The sequence below is a fragment of the Plectrocnemia conspersa genome, unplaced genomic scaffold (genome assembly GCF_051122295.1).
Source record: "Plectrocnemia conspersa isolate PC_06_02 unplaced genomic scaffold, ASM5112229v1 ptg000012l, whole genome shotgun sequence".
NCBI lineage: Eukaryota > Metazoa > Arthropoda > Insecta > Trichoptera > Polycentropodidae > Plectrocnemia > Plectrocnemia conspersa.
In genome coordinates, this window is record NW_028277176.1 from 20,024,580 (window position 1) to 20,051,211 (window position 26,632).

General features: G+C 30.7%; 6 protein-coding genes across 8 annotated transcripts; 3 read left to right on the top strand and 3 right to left on the bottom strand.

The window, feature by feature from the left end:
• The first annotated feature begins 311 nt into the window (after positions 1-311).
• LOC148228523 (TBC1 domain family member 20) lies at positions 312-4,765 on the top strand. Its single transcript, XM_088199499.1, has 7 exons — positions 312-477; positions 718-837; positions 2,212-2,456; positions 2,800-3,002; positions 3,067-3,283; positions 3,345-3,454; positions 3,520-4,765. Exons 1-7 carry the CDS (start codon positions 366-368, stop codon positions 3,755-3,757), a joined length of 1,245 nt encoding a protein of 414 aa, XP_088055625.1. The 5' UTR covers positions 312-365; the 3' UTR covers positions 3,758-4,765.
• A 1,047-nt stretch (positions 4,766-5,812) lies between these two features.
• On the top strand, positions 5,813-7,309 carry Amacr (Alpha-methylacyl-CoA racemase). 2 transcript variants are annotated; one of them, XM_088199997.1, is made up of 3 exons: positions 5,813-5,891; positions 5,977-6,090; positions 6,160-7,309. In XM_088199997.1, the coding sequence occupies exons 2-3, from the start codon at positions 5,977-5,979 to the stop codon at positions 7,186-7,188; spliced, it is 1,143 nt and encodes a 380-aa protein (XP_088056123.1). In that variant the 5' UTR covers positions 5,813-5,891; the 3' UTR covers positions 7,189-7,309. The 2 variants fall into 2 exon arrangements, with proteins under 2 accessions (XP_088056123.1, XP_088056125.1); XM_088199999.1 differs by having other exon boundaries at positions 5,839-5,891; positions 6,164-7,309.
• An 841-nt stretch (positions 7,310-8,150) lies between these two features.
• LOC148228525 (thiamine transporter 1-like) lies at positions 8,151-12,117 on the bottom strand. Its single transcript, XM_088199442.1, has 7 exons — positions 11,812-12,117; positions 9,911-10,041; positions 9,539-9,683; positions 9,337-9,473; positions 9,112-9,270; positions 8,492-8,730; positions 8,151-8,428 (listed from the first exon to the last, which is right to left on the bottom strand). The coding sequence occupies exons 1-7, from the start codon at positions 12,044-12,046 to the stop codon at positions 8,155-8,157; spliced, it is 1,320 nt and encodes a 439-aa protein (XP_088055568.1). The 5' UTR covers positions 12,047-12,117; the 3' UTR covers positions 8,151-8,154.
• Positions 12,118-14,407: 2,290 nt separating this feature from the next.
• Positions 14,408-15,810, bottom strand: JMJD4 (jumonji domain containing 4). The gene is made up of 2 exons (XM_088199503.1): positions 15,180-15,810; positions 14,408-15,107 (listed from the first exon to the last, which is right to left on the bottom strand). Exons 1-2 carry the CDS (start codon positions 15,677-15,679, stop codon positions 14,456-14,458), a joined length of 1,152 nt encoding a protein of 383 aa, XP_088055629.1. The 5' UTR covers positions 15,680-15,810; the 3' UTR covers positions 14,408-14,455.
• A 1,894-nt stretch (positions 15,811-17,704) lies between these two features.
• LOC148228527 (protein O-glucosyltransferase 2-like) lies at positions 17,705-20,621 on the top strand. Its single transcript, XM_088199836.1, has 6 exons — positions 17,705-17,928; positions 18,047-18,240; positions 18,310-18,769; positions 19,310-19,547; positions 19,612-19,911; positions 19,978-20,621. The coding sequence occupies exons 1-6, from the start codon at positions 17,795-17,797 to the stop codon at positions 20,104-20,106; spliced, it is 1,455 nt and encodes a 484-aa protein (XP_088055962.1). The 5' UTR covers positions 17,705-17,794; the 3' UTR covers positions 20,107-20,621.
• Positions 20,622-21,233: 612 nt separating this feature from the next.
• On the bottom strand, positions 21,234-25,318 carry CYLD (ubiquitin carboxyl-terminal hydrolase CYLD). 2 transcript variants are annotated; one of them, XM_088199833.1, is made up of 9 exons: positions 25,167-25,318; positions 24,777-25,065; positions 24,276-24,464; positions 24,016-24,212; positions 23,758-23,946; positions 23,540-23,695; positions 22,016-22,313; positions 21,791-21,939; positions 21,234-21,721 (listed from the first exon to the last, which is right to left on the bottom strand). In XM_088199833.1, the coding sequence occupies exons 1-9, from the start codon at positions 25,224-25,226 to the stop codon at positions 21,344-21,346; spliced, it is 1,905 nt and encodes a 634-aa protein (XP_088055959.1). In that variant the 5' UTR covers positions 25,227-25,318; the 3' UTR covers positions 21,234-21,343. The 2 variants fall into 2 exon arrangements, with proteins under 2 accessions (XP_088055959.1, XP_088055960.1); XM_088199834.1 differs by lacking the exons at positions 24,777-25,065; positions 25,167-25,318 and adding an exon at positions 24,529-24,715.
• Positions 25,319-26,632: the final 1,314 nt, after the last annotated feature.

Genomic DNA, 26,632 nt, shown 5'->3' on the forward strand with positions numbered 1-26,632 from the left:
TTATTTATTTAATTTGAATTATATTTTTGCGCTCATCAAGTATTAATAGGGGGGGGGCGCAAATTTAGTTTTTGCCTGGGGCGCCAAATAACCTAGGGCCGGCCCTGTTCACAACTTCCACGATTGGAACTAACGAACTAGTAGATTTTCGAATGTTGACCATTGGATGAACCATTTGTTTCAACAAATGATTTTTTCCAATTAAAAAAATAAAACACGCCAGAATTATAAATTTCAATGCCCTATACAGACAACTACTTTTTTTAACTGTGAAGTTTTAATTGTTTATTTTTTTCGCTGAACGTAAACACGTATTTTGCCAGCTGGCAACACTAAGCTGTCAACTGTCACCTGTCGGTGTTAAAATGGAGTCTCCGCAAGAGGCAGAGCCTCGAGCCCCACCGTTCGAAGAAAACAACGATAAAAAAGCGAACATAAACGAAATTTCAACACCTTCGTGCTTAAAATTTGACGACGGTTATAAATAATTTCAATGTCACAACTTTCCCACCAACTAATTATTGTTATCTGTTTTCACATGAGCGTCATGCAGTTTAACTATATTGATTGTTTCAAACCCGTAAAGATATTTTATAAACTTTTTTGTATGTTTTTATAAACCAGAATGCCCCACTTTTACCAAATATGCATTAATGTTGACTCACATACTTTCACCTTGTAAAAAGTGCGTATTATTTATAATATTTTTTTCTTCAGATTTTGTGGAATGTGAGTATGACGAAAAGGTGCAGAAGATGGAGGAAGCTTTGCAGAACTCCGTCACCAGAGTATCGCAATGGAGGGAATTTGCTATTAGTAGGGGCGGCTTAGTAAATGGTATTGTACTATAAAGATATGTTTTATTTCCATTATCATTGTTACATTGTACATCCATCATTAATATAGTCCTAGAGGCGGATTTTTCATAGCTTAATTTTAGTACAAATTGATTATTTTGTTTTAAGCAGAAATATATTAAAAGCAGATCATTAAAAGAATCATGCAACTTTTGTTATCAGACTTGATTAAATTATTAATCTATTAGTCCATATTACCGTCACTTAATCTTATCGCTCTTTAAAATTTAATTATCCCATTTCAGCTTTGACCTATGTTTATTATTTTTAAGCTCAGAAAATGCTCTTACGATAGTAAAAGTATTCAACTATGATAATTAGAAACATGATTTGTGTGATCTCTAATCTGAAGAATACAGTATCAGCCAAATTGGATAACCTATTGTTGACCGTACCGGATTACTATATGTAATGTTGAAGGATTGTAGCAGATAGTAATCTTATAATTAACATATGATACATTTAACACTAATTTATTGATTATAATGTATTGATCATAAAATTTTTGTCTAAAATTTTGATCAAGCTTATCGCAAAATTATTTTTAAATGCAATATTCACAATTTTACACAGCGTGGATGTTTAAATTTTCCTCTTACAATTCAATAGTTGTATGCTAATTTTGTTATAATCGTAGTCTTCTGTTTGTTTACAATTGCTTTGTAAAATATCAGTTAGTTAAAAACTGTAAATATATTGATTGACTCCTGGCATTCTTCTGGTATCTTTGGCTCAACGCTTTCATTGCCTATTTATTGGACGATTTGATATTTTTCTCGTAACATCATCATATCTATTTAAATAATTATATTAAAATATAATTGGCCAATAAATAGTTAATCCAAATTTAGAATGTCATCGCCTATATACTATAAACTATTACAGCTACCTATACTATTACAGCTAACTATAAACTATTACAGCTACCTAACTATTACAGCTACCAATAGATGGCAATATTGTACAACCTAGCTCGATTATATTTTAATTATTCATTTAAAAAATCCAGGAAAATCCTAATCTGTGATGATCAATTGGAATTATAATTATATATTAATTATTAATTTTGCTTTCCCAGAGGTGATAGAAATTGAAAAATATATATGAGATTCGAACCCACATCTTTCAGATATTAGTCATCGACTTATGGTCAATGGATATACATATATGTCTCCCATAGAAAAGTGCAGTTTATCTGTTCTTTACTTGCTGTTTGCGTATATTTTAATCATTGTCGAACAATGTGAATTTCAAAGAGAATATTAAACTTAATCTAGCGTAAATTCTTGCTTTAATATAAGCCTTCATCTATATTATTTTGGTGTTATCATTTAAAATATATTTTATTTTATAGATAACATCAGAAAAACTATCTGGCCTCTACTTGGCGGCGTAACAGAAGATGAAATAATAGACGCGCCTTCTCTGGCATCTCTCATTGATCACAAAGAATATAATCAAGTGAAACTAGACGTGGATCGCTCGTTGAAAAGATTTCCTCCTGGAATCCCATACGACAAAAGAGTAGAGCTTCAAGATCAACTAACAGTACTCATATTAAGAGTCATTATTAAATATCCACACTTAAAATACTATCAGGTATTGTATTATCATGGAAGAAGACTGTCACAAGATAAAATAAACAATTAAAAATTTGTATAAAAATAATACACTCTTTGAAATTTTATCCTTCTTTATTATTTGCAACGATTGTTATGATAGAAAGAGCAACGCTTTCACGACAATAAGTGAGGTACAATTAGCTCAGAATAATGTTATGAAATTGCTAGTAACATGGACTGGCACAACGCTTTAATGAGTTTGAATTTGAACATGATAATATTGACCACCTCATATTGTTTCATTTTTTAATTGTGACAGTCTTCTTCCATTAATAATGCTGTAAATATTATTGATAATATGTTTTAAATAAAACTTGCAGGGCTATCACGATATTGCTATTACGCTTTTGTTAGTATGTGGCGAAAAATCATCTTTTCCACTATTATGTCGTTTATCGCATGGAGAAACAGCTCCTTTAGAACCATTCATGAGTGATACAATGGAGCCGACGCAACATCGTTTAAATTATCTTCATCCAATAATACAATCCCGTGATAGTGAAATAGCTTCATTTCTAAAACAGTAACATATTGAATTGCTAAATATGCTTGTATCATAAGTAATTAATATGTTTTTTCTTTTATAGATCAGGCGTTGGTACTATGTTTGCTCTACCGTGGTACCTCACGTGGTTCGGTCATAGTTTAAATCGTTATTCAGACGTTGTGAGGCTTTACGATTATTTCTTATGCGCTCCTCCAATGTTTCCTATATACGTAACGGCTGGTATAGTTTTATATAGAAAACCTGGCATGATGGAATTAGACTGTGATATGGCAACTTTACATTGCTTTTTATCTAGAGTATGTTAGACTTTAATATTTTTAAACACAGTATATCTATAATATATAATTACTATTTTAGCTACCAGATGATTTGCCATTTGAAGAGATACTTTTCGCATCATTAGTTTTATATGAAAACTTTCCTCCTGAAGTAATTGAAAAGAAAGTCATTCAATGGGAAAATGAAGAGTAAGCATTTATTTTTAATAATTTGATCTTGTCGAATAAATAAATTAATCATTTAAAATTCATAGGAAACGTCAACGCAAAGAGGACGAAGAACGAATGAAAAGGAGACAGGTGGCGAAAAGAAACGGCGAGAGGTCTTATTGGCTCGTCAAATTTCACCAAATACAACGCCAGATCAACGAAAATCCTCTGCTGCAAATTGTGCCTGCTCGCTACAGAGCCATATTAGCAACAACCACTTTATTGATTGGTGCCTATGCTTGCTATAGATTCGATTACGCTCCATTTACTAACATCAGATAGCAGAGGGATTCTTATTTGATAGTCTTTTTTAGGTTCTAGCTAATTTATTTACCTCATTCCTCATATTTTCACTTTTATATATATACATATATTTGTATTATAATATTATCATTTGCTCACTTAAATATAATATTTTTATAGCTTTATAACATGAAGTAAATGCATAATTTGTGGTGGATGTTATATTTTAAATATCATATGAGTTACTATAATTTGTGTCGGGTGATTTGAATATTTTAAGCTTCAATGAGGAGTAAAATGCTCGATACTAAAAAAATAAGCAAATTTAAGTTGAAAATATATATTATAGTGCGATTAAAAATAATCTAAAGAACGCTGATACTCATTAATTTATTTTTTAGTTTATATGATTATATTTTTGTCAATTATTGGTGTAAATATTTTATTTATTAATTATTAAAATACCCAAAAATCTAGTCTAAGTATGTCGATGAAGTGCTTCTGGGATATGTATATTTGTATGTATAAAATAATATATGCGTATAATAAAAGTATTCTATTATGTAACGTTAATGTCATATTACAATTGTTTGTTTCATTTTTTTAAATAAAAATGATATAAAGTGCTGTCAAACAAAATTATTTCACACAATATTATCTTAGTATATTTATTGTATATTATATAAATAATATTGTTTTTTGGCATTATGTTAGTTGACTGTCATAATATTGAACAATTAATTTATTCAAGTGCTTCTTATTGATTTGACTTTCTTTTAAAAATATAAAGCTAGATGTTATGTAATAATGAAAGAAAAATCGTAAAATTTTAAATAAATATTCTGTGCGGAATAAAAATAGAAAACTAGGTAAGATAAAAGAAAAAATATTTATGTTTTTCGACATTATTATTACGTACGTTTTGTTACCTTCGACTAGTTATTATTATTTATGTTCAATGTTACCGTGATATGGATTAAAAATAAACTTTTGTATTATATAAGCACTTAAGTGTTGGAAAATATATATTGAATGTTTACTATTATATTGTTTTTATTATTAGAAGATAAATCATATAAAAACCTTAAAGTTTCCTGTTCAACGCTCTATTGTATTTAAATTTGTAGAATGGTTACATATAATTGTTAAAACCTCATTGAAATTTAACAACGTATGAAAGTTCAGTATGATAAGGCATGTCTGTTATTCCAGCGAGTGTATGAGTGGACTAGAAAGTTACAAAACGTCTTGAGGTCTATAGCAGACTATTCTTGATTAGGTTAGGCGCATCGAAGTCCATTACAGCAGATGAAGGCATTGTGAAAGAAAATCGGCAAGTATTTTTCATGTAGTAGCGGAGAATCTGTTGTTTGTGAGGAAATATCTCGATATAGGCAAACAGGTAGATGTCATCTACACTGATTTGAAAAGGCTCGTATTTTGGGATCAGAATTTTAATACCGTTGTGGTCAGAATTTGTAATTATTGGTCAAAATACATATTAAATGGTAAGAATTTTTTGGTACAACTGGTCGAGCTGTCATTCGCATGTAGGCAGTTCATTACAATTATCAAGGTGTTTTAGGTGCTCAATACTCTGACGATCGCTCGCTCGTAACTAACCTGTCCAACCATTTTGGTGCGAGTGAGATATTTTATAAAATATTTCTAAAATAAGTAATTTATTTACCAATTATATTTGTAAGTCTCTAATATTTTTTAATTCACATCATCCTACTATATTTATATTCTGACCAAAGTTGATTTAAATTCTGCCTATTTAATTTGCTTCCTTTTGAAAAGGCCTTTATTAAAATTTGTCAAGTCTTCATGATAGAAAAATAAAAAGTTATTTATAATTTCAAATTCTTACTTTTTGATGATGACCTTAATGTATTCCTTAAAATAAATTCACTTTCGGTTTTCGTTCCGGAATAAATATCAGTTTTTACAGTTTTCGGATTTCGGTTCTGCTCCGAGTGATTATATAAGTATGCAAAGTTTTTAAATGTAAAAATACAATTAATTTCAATCGCACATATTTTGAGTATAAATATATAATTAAATTAAGATAAATACATAAGAAATAAATTTATCATCATTAAAATTTCACCACTAGCAACACAGAGTATAAATTTCAATTTGACGTTTAGGTTTATACACAAAGTTCAAGGTACAAACATTGCATTGCTAAAAAAAATGTTCGAACATTAAATAATATATTCCAAAATCATTAATTATTGTTAATATTTTATTAGATGGCTTTAAAAGGAGTTAAAGTTGTAGAAATGCTCGGGCTAGCTCCTGGACCGTTTTGCGGGATGATATTGGCCGAATTTGGAGCATCGGTCACCACAATTGATAAGATAGAGGTATATTTTAAAATGACAATATAGAATATTTTTTATGTGGGGTAGTCATAAAATACGAATAAATTTCAGTCAGATCCTCTAACAATGAACATCTTGGGAAGCGGTAAACGAAACGTAGTACTAAATCTCAAAGAACCAAGGGGGGTTCAAATATTAAGAGATATGTGCAAACAATCTGACGTTCTAATCGAGCCGTTTAGACCGGGAGTGATGGAAAAATTAGGATTAGGCCCGAGCGTGTTAATGTCGGATAATCCAAAACTCATTTACGCACGCTTAACTGGTTACGGGCAACACGGGGTGTTCCATAAAATGGGCGGCCATGATATCAACTATGTTTCGCTCTCTGGATTGTTATCGATCCTCCGAAGAAAAAATTCAAATCCGTTTCCTCCAATTAACTACGCAGCTGATTTCGCTGGCGGCGGTTTGATGTGTTCCTTGGGCATTGTAATGGCTTTGTTCGAAAGAACGATTTCGAATAAAGGACAAATCATCGATTCAAACATGGTCGAAGGCACAGCTTACATCTCAAGTTGGTTATTCAGATCTCGCAATCTACCATTTTGGAGTAACGATCAAGGGGAGAATATTTTAGATAGCGGAGCACATTTTTACGATACATATAAAACGAAAGATTGTAAATATATGGCGGTGGGAGCTATAGAGCAAAAGTTTTATTATAATCTTCTCTCGACACTCAATTTCCCCATATCGGACGATGAACAAATGATGAATTTTGAAGAGCAAAAAGAAAAATTAAGTAAGGTTTTCCTGACAAAAAATCAAGAAGAGTGGATCGAGATATTTAAAGATGTAGATGCATGTGTCACCCCTGTGTTATCAATGGATGAAGCGGCACTACATCCTCATAATAAAGCTAGAAATTCTTATACAAAGAGTCACGATGAATTGCCGATTCCGGAACCTAGTCCCAGATTAGATAGAACGCCTGCTGTATCTTTAGGACATAAATGTCCACCTGACCATGGCGAACATACGGAAGAAATGTTACGTAACTTAAACTACTCACAGAAAGAAATCAATAAACTTAGAGATGACGGCATCGTGTATATTCCTACAAAATCAAGCTTGTAATTATATTATGTGTTCTTATTATTTTATCAATATACGTAATTATATCATTTATATATTACTTGTTATTAGTTTTGTATAAAAACGGTCATGGATTTTATTAAAAACTGAATTGAGTTAAAAATTGTTTAATATGAAATCCTAACGGTCTTCCTCATCTTTGACTTATTTAAAAATATAGTTATGTATGATCGTTTTTACCTAAAGACTCGAGATCACTTAAATCGATCATGATGACAACAATAAAAAATCTGTTTTAATGAGTAAACACAAAGCAATTTGAATTTGGTACCATAGATACCCTGCCCTTGACCTTTAATCTGACCTTCTGAACTTCGTAGAGCCATAACGATATGACCGAGATACAAACAACATCAAATCGCTGACCTTAATACAGGAAATCTAAAGCTGTTGACCTTCAACCTTAAGCGGTTCGATATGCCAATGGGTAAGTCCCATTTTTGCATCAATCTAACCAACCCCGGATTTTGAAGGCAGACTGTCTGTGCACCTCTAAGACTTTCTTAATTTAGTGGTTTCGTTGAGTTCCACCTAAGTTAAGTTATCACAAGAAGAAACAAGATTTCAAATAATGTCTTATTTAAATCAGTCAGTACAACGAATATTGCAGTAGCAATAACCTAACCACAGTATAATATAATAGTTTAGTTTAATAATATTATTTTTTGATTTAGGTTGATAAATAAAAGATGTACATTTTTTCAACTATTTATTAACAATATTTTTTATACAAAAGAATATAAAAAATATTTCTAAATTCATTAATAACAACAACATTATTTACAATATGAACAAAAATACTAACTATATTTTATTGAATCACTACTTTAATATCACATTTTGTGCTTCTGTCAATATTTATAGCAACAAGTAGAAAAGTGTGGAATAATAACAAAAATCAGACTATTGTTCCATCTAATTGAATGATTATATTGAGATCTAAGTTTGTTAATACTGCGCCTCGACAGACTGAGTTCTGACTTCCTTTAACTTACGTCTATATCCACAATACGAGACTATCCATGCTACTAAAGCTAAGACGCTCACGATTACGTAATACAATGCATATGCCATATACTGTCCACGAATATCGAGCTCCAGCCCGTGAGGCGATATCGCAATCATCGTCAGCAACGATTGTATAGCTAACGCAACTAAAGTATTAATTCCAAAGATCAATCCGAAGCAGCTATTGTACACCAACTTTTTAGCAATTTGAAAACTAAAAACAAATAATTAGATATTATAAAACATATGAATATGTTTGATTTATATAAAATATTACCTGGATATTGTAATCATATAATGAAATATGATGCCTAAACATATATATCCAACGTAACTTATCCACAATGCATTGGCAAAAGACGCCGCTAGGACTGCGGCGCCTTGGAGTGCAGCAGCAAACGCTGGCAAAAAGTTCATAAGGTTCTGTTTTTTTTCAAAATTTTGCACACCCCCTAATAGGGCTCCGGCGGCTCCGAGCACAGTAAGAACCGCTTCAATCATTCCATTCAATAAATTCTAGAAAAAAATATTGAATTAGATGTACCAAAGTAATTTAAGGGCACAGTGACCTTAGCAATTTCAAATAGCCGAATCAGAAAATTGTACATAATCTGATCGGCTAGGTAGATATGGTACGAACATATAGAGATTACTTAAAATAAATATCAAACATTGTTATTATGTAGTACGGCCAATTTGTGAATTAAATTATTACACCTCGTAATTTATGACAAGAGCTTGTAACAATTTTGATATTTTTTAATACTTGCTTATTAAAAAAAACACAAAACTCTTAGCATATATTGCACTTATGACTAAATATATAGTTAAATATTTTGTATAACATACCATAGACAACTAATTATATTACAAGCCTTATTAAATTTAAATAAGTACCTCTTGATTTGGTTCAATTTCCTTCCAAAGGATTTGCATGTAAGTTTGTACTTGAAAAAAGCCAGCACTGGATAATGCGTACCAAGCAGACCATGCTACTACATCACTATGACTATACGCTGACTTAACATGTTCCCATAACAATCTCAATCCATAATTCTATACAAAAAAATACATTGTAATATATACATATAAATATAAATAAAAATATTTAATGACGAGTACCGATGCATCAACTTCATTAGTTGTAGTAGTGCTTCCTGCGATACTAGATACTATTGGTTTAGATAACTCTCGGTGAAAATAAACGCTCCTATCAACACTAGGTAAGAATACTGCCCATAAAGTTGCTAATATTTGACCTATTATTAAAAAAAACAATTAGTAACAACATATGCTAATCGATTCATATTTCAATCAAACATACTTGATAACGTTATATAGTTTAAGTCTCTCAAATTAAGTACATAAAATGATACAAGTAACTGTGAAGAAACACCGGAAACAAATCTACCCAACAAGGCTGCCGATCTTGTATATGATGCTACTTTGTCATATTTATCCTCCTCTACCTATAAAAATATATTAGTTAACAAATGGAACTATTATTATAAAGCCATTCTAAACCACATCAAAAACAAATATAACAATACCGTGAAGTATATTTACAAAATCCAAGTAATTGACCAGATATCAAAAAATTATGTAAATAAATACAACAATTACAGGTAATCGAAATATACTTCAAGAAAATTTAATCTATTTTTAAAGTATTATATTGCAGTAATAATTGATGTACCTTTGCAAACATGTAAGTATAATATGCAACTTCTGTTGCCATGTAAAATCCGTAGAAAAATTGCGAGACTTGGAGCCATTCCAAAGAACTAGTCCATAACAAAACAGAATAAATCACGATGCCGCTTAAGCCTGTAAAAATAAACATAATGCAGTCAATTACAATAAAAAAAACATAAAAACAATTTAAAAAAGATTGTACTAAATTAAATCACAATGTAAACGAGACGAGAATTTAATTCGTTAGATGTTTTCTCTAGTCAATTGCTCTTTATTGCACTGACAATCTAAACAGTTCATTGTTAATCTTGAATCATTTCAATTGTAAATAAAATAAATATTTTTTTCTGATAACAATCTATAGTACTGTCTTATCTCAAGATTTATCAGAAACTCACCGACCATTAAAATTGTCAACTGACTTTACTAATAGTCTTAATTTAATAATAATTATTTTATTTTTAATTAAAAATTTAATTAAATTGGCAATCTTATTTAACCGAAGGACGCCAGGAATTTCCGAACATATCTTTCAGATATTTTATTGTTAGATTACTATATAAATAACAATATCATTGATAGCATTTTAGATTCTACAAATCTGATAATGTTATAAAGATTATAATTACTTTAATGAATATCAGAAAGTGATATATTATACATATGAATATGTAACATATGTAATATATTATACATACATATGAATATGTTACACACAGTAATCCATATGTAACATATCGGTCATAAAAAAATCTAGATTACATTGTTTATATCAATAGACAGTCTTAATTATTGTTAACAGATGTTATTTAATTAAGGCAGTAAATTAAATGGGTAATTTTTTTAAGAATAACTTTCAAATTAAATGGTTAGTTATAGTAACAGTATCAAAACTATAATTTTTTCATTATATTTATACTTAAATTCATAGTATTATTCGAAAGATTAAATAATTTAATTAAGCCACCCATAGTTTTAATTAAGTATTGATATTTTAACTGAGAACGATAATATGTGTCATTAGACATTATGCATTATAAAATTTCTTCGTAAAAATAGACTATAAAATACATTTTCATATAATTATTATATAAATAAATATATAATAATAAAAATAATCGAAGTTGTACTGTCCATTTATCTTAAAGTTACAGAGAATCATTAATCACTTTCAATAAATTTTAACTAATCATTAATCACCTTCAATCAATGGGTCGTTTTTCCGCCTTCTGCTTCAATTCATTGGGCAGTTTTGCGCAATCAAAGTTAAAAGAAAAATTGAGATAACTTTTGAATTAATAAAAATAATTGGGCAGAAGTTTTGACTTGTATTGGTATAATTATTATTTAATTTTAGTAATAATAAAGCTATATCTATTATTAAAAAAAATATGTGAGATAAAAAAAGTCATTATAACAAAAACAAAGAAGAAAAAAATGCAAGTCAATAGATGCTTCTTACATTGGAGACTATAAATACCAATTGACCTTCATATACTAATGTTAAATAAGATCTAGAAAAACATAGTTGTTAAACGGAGCAATATACTTTGCTTAAAAAGTGTATAAACGCATAAATTAGATTATTTTCTATTTAAGTATAATTAAGTAGATTTATTAAATAGTAATTATTTTTTTATAAATTAATACACCAATAAAATTTATAAACTGAAATATTTAAGATTGTATATCGTAAATTAATTAAATGTTTTAAAGAACATAAATAAAAAATAATTAAATTATTTAATAATATATTTTGCATCCTCAGATATTAATTGTAAATAATGTAATAAATGGTGAAATATCATACATAATTTTTTTAATTATTTGTAAATTATGTAGTTAATATTGATTGTATTTTTTATGAATGATAATTATTGAATCAAAACATGAAATATTAACCTGATGCTATTATCAACGGTTTGTATTTGAGATAATCGGTCACGAGGAAGACCACTACCAGCAGTGATAGGTAAGAGTATGTTCCCACAGGATACACGTCCTGATAGAGAGCCTCTTGCGTGATATTTCTCCATTCTCCGAGCAAAAATTCGCTGACGAACGGTTCAGAGGGGCGAATCTCGCGCAGAAATCCGAAAGTACACAACAACAGTGACACCTTCGCCCACGACTGCATCTCGAAACAGTTTGACTTCCCGCGTGGGATCACATCGCTACTGACGTTTCTCGCACGAGCACTAATTTCCCAACATCTTCGACTATTTTCCCGTAAGGGAAATTTTCCCTACTTTTTATAATTATTTTTCGTATTTCCATGTAAATTGCCTATGTTTTTTTATTTTAATATAACATAAATTTATAAAAAAATTACTTCGATGTTATCGGGGGCTATTTTTTTAATATTTAATAATACAGAAGAATTTTGTAAGGATCTATTTCGATATAATTTTTGTAAAATACCTACCTAACCTACACCAAAAGGAATAAAATTCTTAAAGATTCCTTTATAACATTTAAATGGCTCCGATAGCAAATATTTTTTTAAAGTTTTATTTGCTTTATTCACTTTTTTGTAACTTTACTTTCATTAAAGTTTTAATACCATTACACATTTTTTACTCAGAAATCTACTCAAGCTTATAGTAACAATCCACCATAACTTACCATACTTCATTTATATTACATTTATCTTTCGATTTACGTAGTACCGGTTTTATGCGGTTGATTTAGAAAAAATATGTTCAAATAATAATTTACAATGTAAATCTGAAAAGAGTACATTGTAAATTATTACAATAATTACAATAAACTTCATCTGATTCCGATTCATACATTTCAATCACGTCTTCGTTATCCGAGAGAAATTCTATACCTTCAAATTTGAGATTCGATTCATCGGATTCATTATATCTTTCGACCATCGCCATAAATATTATTCAAACAAAAGTTAGTTTATATTAAAATTAGCGAAGTAAAAATATTAAATATATTTGTTAAGTCGAAAAATAATTGAGAAGCGCAGAATATTCTGCACTTCGGCGTAACTCTTCCGACGATAGGCAAACAAATACTGACGCACGATTGAAACACCGTCTGATGCGTGCGTTAGAGTGAGTCAGGGCATGAGACACCTTGCCCTAGCTCTCTCGCTCTGTCACACGCACTTGTGCATTTCTTTCACACGCGTACAAGCGAATCCATGCGAGAGAAAAGGGGATATACTCACCCATCTCTCTCCTGCGAAATTCTCTGGCAAAGCGCTACAGCATGGGCGCGTGAAAGTTAAGTACTTAAAATCAAATATATTTGGTTTTACACGTGTAGCGTGGCGATGTATAAATGCATGGGTTAATGGCTTACGTTTCTTGCACTTGATCTAAATCTGGAACATCTCCCGTTGCCCATGTAGTCTTGAGTTGCTTTTTAGTACACACGTGTGTCGTAACAGGTTTTGTTCGTTTACTTTACAAATTAAGGACACGTTAAAAAGTACACGTAAATACTATTCGATCGTTTTATTACAAATTTCGTTAAATGCCTAGAATTATCGATTAAATCGTTTTATTAATTAAATGATCAATTAAGTCCATTTAGAGTTGAACTATTAATTTTGTTAGCCACTGATATTCCCCATCATCAGGGCCGTATAAAGGCATTACCAAAGGGAGATTTGTCAAGAGCACGAAGACTTGGGAAGCGCTCGGAACGTGAAGTAAAACTTTTTTACAACGAGAGATACAATATAAACAATCCATTTATTAAGAATTTCGTTCAAAGCTCAGAATTGAAAGAAACTTTATTGGGTATCCATTCACGCAGGTCATTTTTTTAACTGTGAATTTTGTTAACACAAAAAGAAGCCTAAATCTGACGGTAGTATTTCGGCAAATTCTACCTAATTGTTATGACGGTTTAAAGATAATTTATATACGTTGTTCGTAAGTTACCAATTCTGATGTATTCATTTCGGTAAATTGCAATGGTTTGATAAGTTTTTTTCAGTTTTAATGTAAAACAATTGTGTGAAAATAACTTATTTCAAACTATAAAAATATTTCATAGTTCATTGCATTTTTGGACACAACCTTATACACTACAAAATTTGAATCAAGATCTGCCATCTCGTGAATATAAAAATAAATTAAAGCGGTAAATTATAATATTAAAATAAAACATATTAAATAATTTGCCTGAATGGGCATTTACGAGATATACGCACCTAAAATATATAAATCAATTTATTTTAAAATTAATTTATTTGCCTTTTATGATAAATTTACTATAAAAAGTAATAGACTGAACCAAGGGTAGGAACATCCTTATATCTAAATATTTTAATGGTAAAGAAGGTGGAGTGATTGTACTATATGTATATGATTTATAACATAAGTTTTTACGCAAAACTACGATAAATATATATCGTTAGTATGAAGAATGTTTAGACAAATAGAAAACAAATACAAAACAAATTTGAAAGTGGTAGATTTTTGTTCACAACTTATGTACGCATACTTATTTATATTAAAAAAACGCAACATTAAAAGTTATCAAATTTAATTTATTAAAACTCAACAGAATAATAATACTAGCCGTTAATAACATTATTCATATCACAGATGAGAACATCAAGTTCAGTACTTTTTAATATTTGATTAAATCTTTCGTCACATGTTATCTCCGTTAACAATTCATAAATCGAATACAAATCAAACAAAACATGATTTTTACCAAACATCCAACCGTCAAATTCTATAATAAATTTGTATTTCAACGATTTTAATCTTTTCAATGCAATGTGTTTCATAAAATCAATAAATTCAATCAAATTTATTCCAAATAAGGAACGGAGCATCAACTGACAATGATCTTCCCAGCCTTCTGAATATCTAAACTCTAATATTTCTTTTTCAACCAAATCTAGATTCGTTTTTAAGGCATTCCACATCCAACGAATGTTGCAACCGTTGATCCAGTTGTGATTTATAGATATCGTATCTTCCAAATTTTGTACTTGATGAAACCAACCCGAAGGAACGAAAATTGCTTCTCCAGCTTCTTGAATTAATTCATAATATTTTTGATCTTTACTGATAAGATGTTCTATATTATCAGGCATATTTCCATGTGAATTGATAAACGTCTTTTCTTCACCGGGTGGAAACAACAACCACCTTTTTCTTCCGATTATATTAGCTGACCAACTGAACGACGAATACACATCCATGTGAAAGGGTGTCCTAAAATAATAATTTACGATATGGCACAAATAATTAAAGTATAATATATATAAATATTCAGAAAATATTTACCACGATCCCTTTGGACCCATATAAACAAACATAAAATCGTCCATTTCCTTATCCAATGAATACTCATTTAACCAATCAGAAGAAAAACATTCTGGCACAATGTAAAATTTATCTTCCGGGTTCTGTTTTCTTAAATGCCAATCTTTTAAATATGGTAATAGATTTTTTGAACCCGAATAGTGACGATCTTTCCAAAGTTCAATATAATCTTTGAATATCGTCGTTTTTCTATCACAGTTTGGCGAATAATATTCGACAGTAGGAACTATCGAATTGCCATAGCATTCTTTCAAAAAATTGAAATTTGGAGCACCATCTTTTACCCATTGTTTGCTAGATTTCCATTCGTCTGTAGCACCTCGTATTATACACGGACGATTGTTTTTTAAATGTTGACAAAATACTCGTGAATAATTTGGTTTATTCAAAATTGGTATTTCACTTGGAAACTCTGTGATTGCGTTTGGAATTTGCTTAAAATCGTCCACAAGTTCAGGCATAATTAAATATTTTTAATTCAACTCACATTTAATCATTAAAATAAGCATGTATACATTATTGACTGCATTTAAAGTATAAGATTGTAAATGCGTAATGGTTAAATATATTTTTTGAAGAACAACACGATAAATAGGTTATAAAAGGGCAAATGTCAGAACTGACAATAGTCCTAAAAATTAATTAAATGACCATAATCTTTTAATAGTGAAATTTATATTGTCAACACTAAGAAAATAATTATACTTTTAATAAATAATTATTATTTTTACTAGTATTTCATTAGAATTGTAGTATTAAGGTTGTAGGGCCCATTTAAATAAAATTCAATAAAAACCTACAGCAGTGGCTCAATCTGTGTTTAATTGCCACCCGTCACATCCCGCTGGCAAATGGTGAAACCGAAAAATTAGAGGAAATCTTGACTTTAATTAATAATATCAACCTAAAATGCGGAATATATTTTTAAGTGAAATTAAATTTTTGGGTACTTGTTAAATAGCAAACAACACTCAAAAGCCACCAGTTGTTACGCTATTTTATTACGCAAAAGGGTGCCATTTTATTATATTTAGTACAGTATTTATATTTCCTTGATTCCACGAAATAACAATCTGAGATGGTATTTGAACATAATTGTACTCATTATAAAATTCTGAGATGATTTTTGAACAAATATTTCCATGAAGACCTTTTTTGCTTTCGCGAAAAACTGTTCTCCGTTAACCTTCTCGGTGAAAAATTTACGTGATGGATTTTAAACAAAAAATTTACACGAGCGTTCCCACTGCGACGGCGACCAAAATTCGATTTGAATATACTTTCACCAATACTCTCATATCAGAAGTCCATATTAATATCGGAGGATAGCTATCATATTTTTAAAACATAGTGTAATATATAATTGCAGACAAACTATGGAGCAATATGCAAGATGTGACGTCTGTCTGTACTTCTTCTCCTTCTTTCTAGTACTTTCATTAGGACAAGTTCGGTTTGGTTCATTATTGTAGGTTAGGTTTTGGTTTGAACAGCAAATGGACGTTTTGCAACTGTCAAATTGAGTTTCATAAGCATCTTAGAGCAGCATATAATTTCCCTATCAGTTAAATTATATTTTCGCTAGTAGAAATATATATCCCGCAATAAATATATGTACCGGAGAAAATGTATTCAGATATGATATAGAATTTAAAATTTGTAAAAATGAATGAGAAGTTTTGGTTTAGAATTAAAAATTATATTTCAGATTTTAGGGGCTGTGATGGTGACGGGTGGCAATGAGACACAGATTGAGCCGCTGCAGTAGTATATTTATTGACGGTTACGGTGCTTACATTACAAAATGGGGCGGACGCGCGACGGCACGCGTCTGAACCCTTACAAACTTGCCGGTAGAGAGAGAGAAAACCGTCACAACAATGCTACTTCAGCGCCGACCAGTTTTGGCCATAACAAATCTATATTGGCCCCATAAGGTTTTTCAAGTTTTTTTAAAATATTTTTATTTTACTAAGATTTATAGTATTTAATTAAATGACATGCATTTTTCTTGCTAAATTCAAGGGGGGGGGGAAATACTTTTACCTGCCCCCAGATTACGGCCCTGACTATCCGTCGCTAAATTAGAAGTTAAATATTATTTTGACTTTATTTTCTTCGTATAGATAAATAACTTTTTCAGTAATAAGAATTGAATTTTTGGTTACCTAACCTTTTGCTTATCCCCTCTCAGTCAAATGTTTGCAAAATAAAAATGACCCGTGGGCTAAGAAACGTTTGTCAGCGATGGTTAATAAAGTGGTATATTTGGTTTTAAGTAAATATCAAACAATTTTATTCAATGGTCGTGTGGGGTCTTACTTTTTTTATCTTTTCAACATATACAATTGGTGAAAAATATAAATAGAGTGGCAATTTACATATAGTCAGATTAATAAAACTTTGTTACAATAAATGGAATGAATCATAATTTTAGTAATGTAAGTTAACTGATAAAATTAATATATGGCGAATATCAAGATATTATTTGTAGCTGGTGACTCTTTAGTTACTACTGTCAAACTTCTTATCAGTGGAACATCTTACCATTAATCGTTGCATATGGGTTCGAAAAGATGTTCTCGCCCCTAATAACTATTATATTTGCTATCTTGAGTCTCTGTCAATGTGCCGATATATCAATTTGGGGTCCAGGATTGCATCCTGACACAATTGTGTTACCAGCTAGATATTTTTTCATTCAATCAGAGTAAGGGTATATTTGTTTTGTTGACACTTGTGAAGTATTATGATAAAAAATAACTTCAAATTAAATATCAATGTCATATTGTTATATGATATTCATTTACATATTTTAATGTTTTCAGCTCCCTAATTACTAAAGATGATCTCAAAGTCGACATTACTGGTAGCGGTTTCTGCAGATCGTGGATTGAGATCTTAGATCGTAAAGATGGAATTTTTATTGTTCGATATCGCCTCTATAATGTATGCAACAACTTCCAAATATCAGTTTTATTTAAAAACCAGCACATAGGAAAATCGCCTTATTTTTTTGAAGGTTTTATTTTGATTCTTGTATATATAAATTAATAATTATGTACCACGTACAAAATTATATCCTTAACAGGACCAATTTATCACGAAGAATGCGACTGTCCGGAAGAAGACTATTCAACATGGGCTTCCGAGTATGGCTGCCACAAACGAATAAAGCAAGTGCAGCAGGATATGACACCTTTTCAAAATGTCAATATGGTCGATGTTTTGGATAATATGCAGAAGCTGTTCACTAACCCGGGCACTTCTAGCTATTGCAACTATGTAATAAAAAATAACGAGCTGTATAGAAAATGTTACGGGAAACATGTCGGCTTTAATATGTTTTCTGATGCTATTCTGACTTCGGTGATGAGAAAAATAGTTTTGCCCGATCAATCGTTTCTCATCAATTTGGGCGATTGGCCGTTGGCAGAGAAGAAGTTCAATATGCTGCTGCCTGTATTTTCATGGTGTGGAAGCGATGAAACTTATGATATTGTTCTTCCGACTTATGATCTAACTGAATCAACTTTAGAAAATATGGGAAGGTATTTTCGTTTTTTAATTATCATTTTTTCAATATCATAAAAGTATCCTTGCGCTCTATTTTTTGCATTTCGTCATCCTAACTTCAAACAAAAAAAAATGTTATACATGTTAACATTAACAAAACATTAAACATATTAACTAAAATAGTAAAAAGGATATCCTCTCCATCTCCTTTGTGTTTCTAGATAATAAACACATTTCAAGTCCTATTTTTATTACTTACATTCCATCACCATCTGTCGGCTTTCTTACACACGTGTATCAATCCCTAACTTATCTTGAAGATCTTTTGAAATTTTTCTGCTAATATTTGGCCCTGAAATAGTCTCAACTTGTTAAAACACAAATTTATATTTTATCAGTTTGACCTATAATGATTTTACCATTGTAAATACACAAAAAAAACAATCATTATAAAATTACATTCTAAATTTGATTTAAAACGTTGAATAAAATGTGTTTTTGTACCAACTATCGCAAATAAGTCGCAAATTAAGTTTTGACGATCTTCCAAACTAACAATATAAATTTATTTTTAGAGTGATGTTAGATATGCTATCGGTGCAGGGCAACATTAAAAAGAAATGGAATGAAAAGATAACGAAAGCCTTTTGGCGCGGTAGAGACGCTTGTAGGGAACGTCTTAATTTAATCGACATTGCTAGACAAGAGCCAGATATATACAATGCATCGTTGACAAACTTTTTCTTCTTTAGAAATGAAGAACAAAAATATGGACCTAAAGCACCTCATATTTCGTTTTTTGATTTTTTTAATGTATGTACATATATTTATGTTATTGTTTTTATTTTAAATACTTCTAACGTATTATTCATTTCAGTATAAATATCAAATTAACATAGACGGAACGGTTGCAGCTTATAGATTTCCATATTTGCTCATTGGCGATTCTTTAGTCTTAAAGCAAGAGTCTCCGTATTATGAGCATTTTTACCATCAGATAGAGCCTGGTGTACATTATTTAAACTTCAAGAGGGACTTGTCTGATTTGACTGAAAAAATAAAATGGGCTATGAAAAATGACGCTGAAGCGAAACTTATAGCTAAGAACGGAAGAGAGTTTGCTAGAACTCATTTGCTGCCACAAAATATAATTTGTTATTATGCCAACGCATTTCAAGTATGTTTAATGATATTATGTATTACTGAATGCTATTCGTTTAACTTTATTATAAAATTATTTTAGGAATGGCCCAAACATGTAAAGCAAAATATTGAAGTTAGTAATGATATGGAAAAAATTGATAAATCTGACCAAAGCAAACCATGTGAATGTCATAGGAAGAACCCCAATCTAAAGAACGACGAATTATGACAGCCTACATTTGTTTAAATCGAGTCTGAAAAGAATCTCCTTTAAACAATGTTAAATAAATCTCATAAGGGAAATATTGTGGAATAATAAATATGTTAGTTATAAACATAATCAAATACTCTTAGGAAAATGATCAAAATAGTTAAATACTTTTTTAGCTTATTATCTGAATAATATAACAATCAAATATGTTAGGGAAATGATACAAATTACATTAGTTAAATGTAAAATGCAATACTGTAGTATTTTCATATCATGTTAATTGTTAGAATGATTATTAATGTAATAAATAAATTAACTGAATTCTAATGTAGAGGAACAATGTGATATGTTTAATTTTTACAATTATTATTGTATTTAGTTATCAAATGATTTTGAGCTGTGAATTATTGCTTTTTTATATTATAACATAAGTTAAGTACATGTGTAATTTAACTTTTTTACTACATGTGTTAAAATGGCCAGTTGTTATTTTTATATTAATAAAACATATCAAAACATATTTTTCTTTAAAACGTCTTTATTTTTATAATTTTAAAAATAAAATATATACTCACATTATATAATGTTATAATTGTAACTTTTAAGTATAATATATATTACTACAAATGCATTTATATACTAGGCACATTGCATTTGTAATATATGTATATTTAAAAAAATACATAATTTGTTGGTTAATTTTTGCATTGCTATTTAATAAACTAAAAAAATTAAAAGTTACAGGTATAATTTGTAAATAGAATTGGTTAAGATAAAAATCAGTTTTAGAGAAAGTACTATTAAACCTTTCTATTATCGTTAAAAAAATGTTTATGTATAATGTTTTTATGAAAACAATTTATATTAAGAATTTAAAGGTGATCAATACAAGAAAAACAATAAATCATGTGGTCTACTGTGCAATTTAGTGTATTGAAATAATTGATGAGTTACTGTATATCTGACTTGCCTATCCTACAAAAACAAAGTATAGACAAATCATTTGCTAAGCTTCTCATATAACAAACAATAATATAGTAAAGTAGTGAATACTATACTTTTAAAATAACATTTACACAATACATTAATAAATATGTAAAATATCAACAATTTTTAATATTATAATAAATAAAAGGAAAAGTATAATGGAACTTATATCATAAGGCTCGTGTATTTAAAATCTAATAATAAAAAATAAATTAATACATGTCAATTATACTTTGACATTGAATACCATAAAATAATATACATATATTTATCTATACATACTAACATCTGGACTTTGATACATGCACATGTAAGCATCGCAAAGCAGTCGCTTTGCGTGCTCCGGGAGCATTTTATCATTAGGCGCGGCTTCGTGGAGAGCGCGAACACCTTCGTCGCTCAACCACACGGATATATCTTCGACTAGCACTATTTCTGGAATGTTGTATCCGTTTTGTTCGCCTTTCCTGTCAGCCATCGAGTCAAAGAAGCACCAAGGAGCTTCGTGACCGGAGCCGGCCTTCACGAACGCTACGTAATGCGATGTTTCAATGCATACAACGGCAAAGAGTTCCATGTAAAGACGAGGAACTGGACAGTGCTCAGCCATTATCGTGAAATCAGTCGGAACGGATAAAATAGTAGGCTAAAATAATATATTAATCAAGTGAGCAATTCTTTAAAATATTATCTACAATGAACAAACTAAGGCTACCTTATGATTGATTCGTTTTTCGTGCGAGTGCGCCGTATCCAAGCACGGTTGGCAAAACGCAGTGCTCTCCAATCCGGCGCCGCATTGTCCGAAACACTCTTTACATTCGTAAGATGCTAATTTGCCGCAAACTGTACATTGTCTGGGAACTATAAAATATATTCTTAGATAAATAAATGTATGTGAGATATGGTGAAGAAGTTTTTGAATGAAGTATCTACATACCATCTTCTATGACGTCTGTTACGTCCAGCAATTGAGAAGGCAATATTCTCGGATACATCTTGTAAGATTTGCCAAACCTCGGCATTTGAATGATTAAACACGCCGGCACCTCTTTCAATTTAATGTTTGAAGTTAGAAAACTTTGTTCGAATAGCTGTTGGACGCTTGGAAAAATGAGCTTCTCATCTTTCTCCACGAAGAGCTGATAATGAAAAGCTTCCTGCCCAGAGTTTAACTTTAAGAATGGCTCTGCGCGTAAAATTTGTGCTACGAGACTGTTTAAAAATTCTTCAGGATCCTAAAACATATTTTTAGTCAAGTTAGAAATGTATTTAATATTAATGAAATAAATAAGATAACTTGACTTATATGTAGAACTATCTTTCGTATCTAATTCGCCTGCATTTTATTCTGTTATATTTTGTATGTTTAATTTAAGTTAATAAAAAATTAAATTAAACAATATAAAATTGATCAAGAGAGAAGCATTCATCTTTTACATTGCGATGGAACTGTCACTATATTTTAATTTAGAGATTCGTTTATTATCATAGCAAAAGTAAGTACTTCAAAATCATTGAGAAATTTTACATGTTAATCAAGTTATCTTTATGGCAAAAAAAATTGCTATAAAGTGTTATGTACTACTTCTATTATACATTGTGATTTATATATTAATAAAATATATAGTTGTATATGTAAAAGTTTGAGTCAAAAGAAAACCTTAAAAGTGTGATGAAAATTCAAAATATAGCAATAATGTCTTTTCTCTCAAGATATCTTCATATTATTTAGAACATTGAACTTTATCGATAACACCATTCAGACCACTGATCGACAGAATTAAAAACTATCTACGATCGACAACGCGTCAGGAACAATTAAATGGACTAGCAACACTCAACATTAATTACTCGATAGCGCGTATTTTAGACTATTTTGAAATAATCAGTGAATTTGCTAATGTTAAAGCGCACAAAGCTTCTGTAAAATAATTAAATGTAATCCAAAAAATGAAATATCATTGACTTTATTTTCTTGTCCACAATTTTATTTTAAATTTTGAAGGACCTCTAAAATATTAATTGCCACGGGCCTCGCATTTTCTCTGAAAAGCCCTGCAAGTAGTTATAAATGGTCGGTTGTTAACCAAGGATACAAACAAAATCATTAGAGCAAGTTTTTGGATTTCAAGAGAGATTTCGAAACAATAGAAAAAGTAAAACCATCTATGGGAAAGATTATGCTAAATTTTTTTGGGATAAACATAGGGTATTTTGAAGCACATGTCCACGGGAAACACGGTAACTAGTATGACATTCATCCTTAACCTGTAAATGAATCAAAGCGACATGTACTTCTGAGTACAAGCCCAGTCCCATACTGATTGTTTAACGTTCGCAAATGTTCAAAATTCGCTCGCAGGATCTTGCCTCTTTTAGACCATTCAAAGAAGCAAAAATTAATAAGTATTTAAGGTTTTTATTTGACTCACCCTTGTACATACATATTAACTCATATTACCTTTTCTTCGGACGTTAAACCTGATATCGAACTAAGTTTTTCTAACAATTTTCTCAATTTCATAACTCTATCTGCGCGGACGTACATGTTTTGCCTCAAAGGATTGACAATTTCTTCTCTCAACACTCGTTGAACTTCTTCATAGTGAACAGAATCCTATAAAATAAAGTACAAAGAATCAGACATTGATTAATAGATTACAATAAAAAATGTTATACTTGAGAATCTGGCGGTCTATAAAGCAGCGAATCGAACACACTCGTAAAAGTAAACATGGAAAACAAAGTGGCATCCAAATAGCACGAGTTATGATGTCCTTGAATGCCTCTGTATTTCCCACACAACCCTTCCAAATCGGTCGTGTGGTTCAACGGCGGTATAGAACCGACGACGGGAGGACATTCCACCTAAAAATATTATATAATCATTATAACAATTCCAAATGCCGTAATAAATTATACATAATGTGTTCTAACTTGTCCAAAATCAATACAGACGGCTTCAGCAGGTGGCGTGGAAGCAATATCTTGAAACCTACTATCTTTTCTACACAACGCCAACGGAACAAACAATCCTCGTTCGGGTGGACAAATAAAATATCTTTCTCCGCCGTACATACCATCGAATAAACCGTGCTGCTCTTCTTCCAACTCGATTCCAGCATAAATTACATCTTAAATTTATAAATATAGATTAATTTATGCATAAATAATAGAAATTGTGAGTGTAATGAAACCTTTTATATATCCGATCCAACGAACGACACCATAATACAGCGCAGTAGCATCATTGACAACTTCTACCATTGACCCGACTCCGATTTCATTATTCAGCACGTCGACGTCGATCGAAGAAGCCAAGGAAGAAGATTTGGTGTTAATGAACGCATTATTTCTGTGAGAATCATCGCCAGAAGTCGGCACATCTATCATTAGAGAATACAGTATTTATAAACAATACACCGAATATATATTTGAATTGAACGTTACTATCGTCATTATCATCTTTTCCGTATTCGAGCACAAATATAGGTATGTCGTCGATCGACAAATCTTCCAAATTTGAATAATAATCTTCCATTATGAGAGAAACATGCGATATGTGCTACAGATCTATTTATAAAAGCCGGTTAACTAAATATAAACACACGCATGTTGCCAGAGTCGAAGGAGCTATTTACAAGATAGCTCTTTTATGATGAGAAGAAAACGGTTATTAAAATATAATTTATTATTACCGATGAGCTGACCGACTTCGGTCGGCGCATGCTCCATTTCGACGGGTATGATAATTTCTTTTTCAGATGTAGCTCTGCAGCTTTGGGTGGTTTTCTTCTGTGAAGGTCTGCGTTTGTCGGGGCCGGCGATCATATGGGTGATGGGATTTAAAGATTTTAATCTTTCAGATCCGGAAGCGTTGGTTTTGGATCTAGACATCGTACCTTGTTGATTGATGGCCAGGATGGATGTTATTTTACCCCCCGATTCGACAGACCAGTCCCCTCCGATCAATTCTATTAGATCCATCTAAGGTGTAGATCAGATTAAATTTATAAATTATACGATAAGAATATACATACATGTACGTATATAAAGTATATTAAAATATTTAGATGATAATACCCTACCTGATTAGGAATCGGTTTGGAGAGGACGTCTTTGGATAAATTATTTTTGTCATTATTCATTTTGTCATACTAGGTTTCGCAAGCGAAATGGTTATCACTTTGACATCTCCGTATTGATATGTTATTGTTCCGATCTCAATGTTGCCCGCGATAAATAAACAACTTCCTTATACGGATTTTAATGCGGTATTTTGAAATAAATAAATTAGGTATTTTATTTTGTAATTATTAATACTACACAATATTTCATTTAAATACGAAAGTCGGTGCATATTGTCAGTTTTTAAGAATCGTCACAAGTCAAAAACACACATATTTAGATTTAAAAATGACACAGCTAAAAGCGATCAATATTTTCATATTAGGACAGTTGCGATTTATAACTAATATAAAAATTGATAAATAGCGTTTGCGATCTGTATTGGCATATATTTCACGCCATCGTTCTACATAAGAAGTAGTGCTAGCATATTTTTTTATATTCTTTTCCGTGAGATCTTTTCCCTTTCGTTCGATCGTGTGTTTAGTGACAAGAGTGAGTGAGATATAAGTGTGTGCAATTGCGCACCCTTATCTCTCACTCACTCTCGTCACTTTACACGCGAGCGAGCAAAAGGGAAAATATCTCGCCGACCAGTCGTGTTGAAAATGTAAGATTATAGTATAAAGATATGAGCAGATAGAGTTCTTTGAAACGTGTAGACATAAACAAAATCACGAAAATTGCTCGTCGCAGTGGCAGGTGCATAAAAACAAATCGAATTGACACGAAAGAGACATTTTTTCTATGATTGAAGTGACAATAATCATCAAAATATTTAAATCATAATTTTAATTCCAGACAAGATAGACATTAAAAAACATTGAAGTTCATTTAAATTTTGAGTCTTGGTCTTTCAGATGTAGTCAATAACCTACAACAGACCTGTATAACTCGATCACTGGTATAAATACATTATTTTATTTCATTTGCGCCGCAAAAAAGGTCACCTCAAACATTTTTGTTCGATTAGAGATACTGGTGGGAGCTAAAAAGAGGTCATACGGAAACTTTGTTCATAAAATGAGGTGGCTTTTATCCACGAGATGGGAATAATTTGAGATTGTTTTGGCCGCAAAAAGGTTTTCTGTGGGCCGCATGCGGCCCGTGGGCCACGAGGTTGACAGACTTGACCTACACAATTTATGTATGTTTCTAGTAATAATTAAGTTATAAAATACACAAAAAAACAAAATAAGTTTGTTTTTAATAAATACATTTTGAAAATATACTATAATTCATAAAGTATATTATGAAATTTGTAATTTTGGACTAGAAGAACTCGTTTCCATACTCACTTACTTTAACTTATATCTATCTCTTTGAACAATGTCACGACTTTATTGCTATGGATAATATCCAAAGTCGGGACATTGTCTAGAGCAGGGTTTCCCAAACTTTTTCAGCGACGGAACACTTGGCAAAT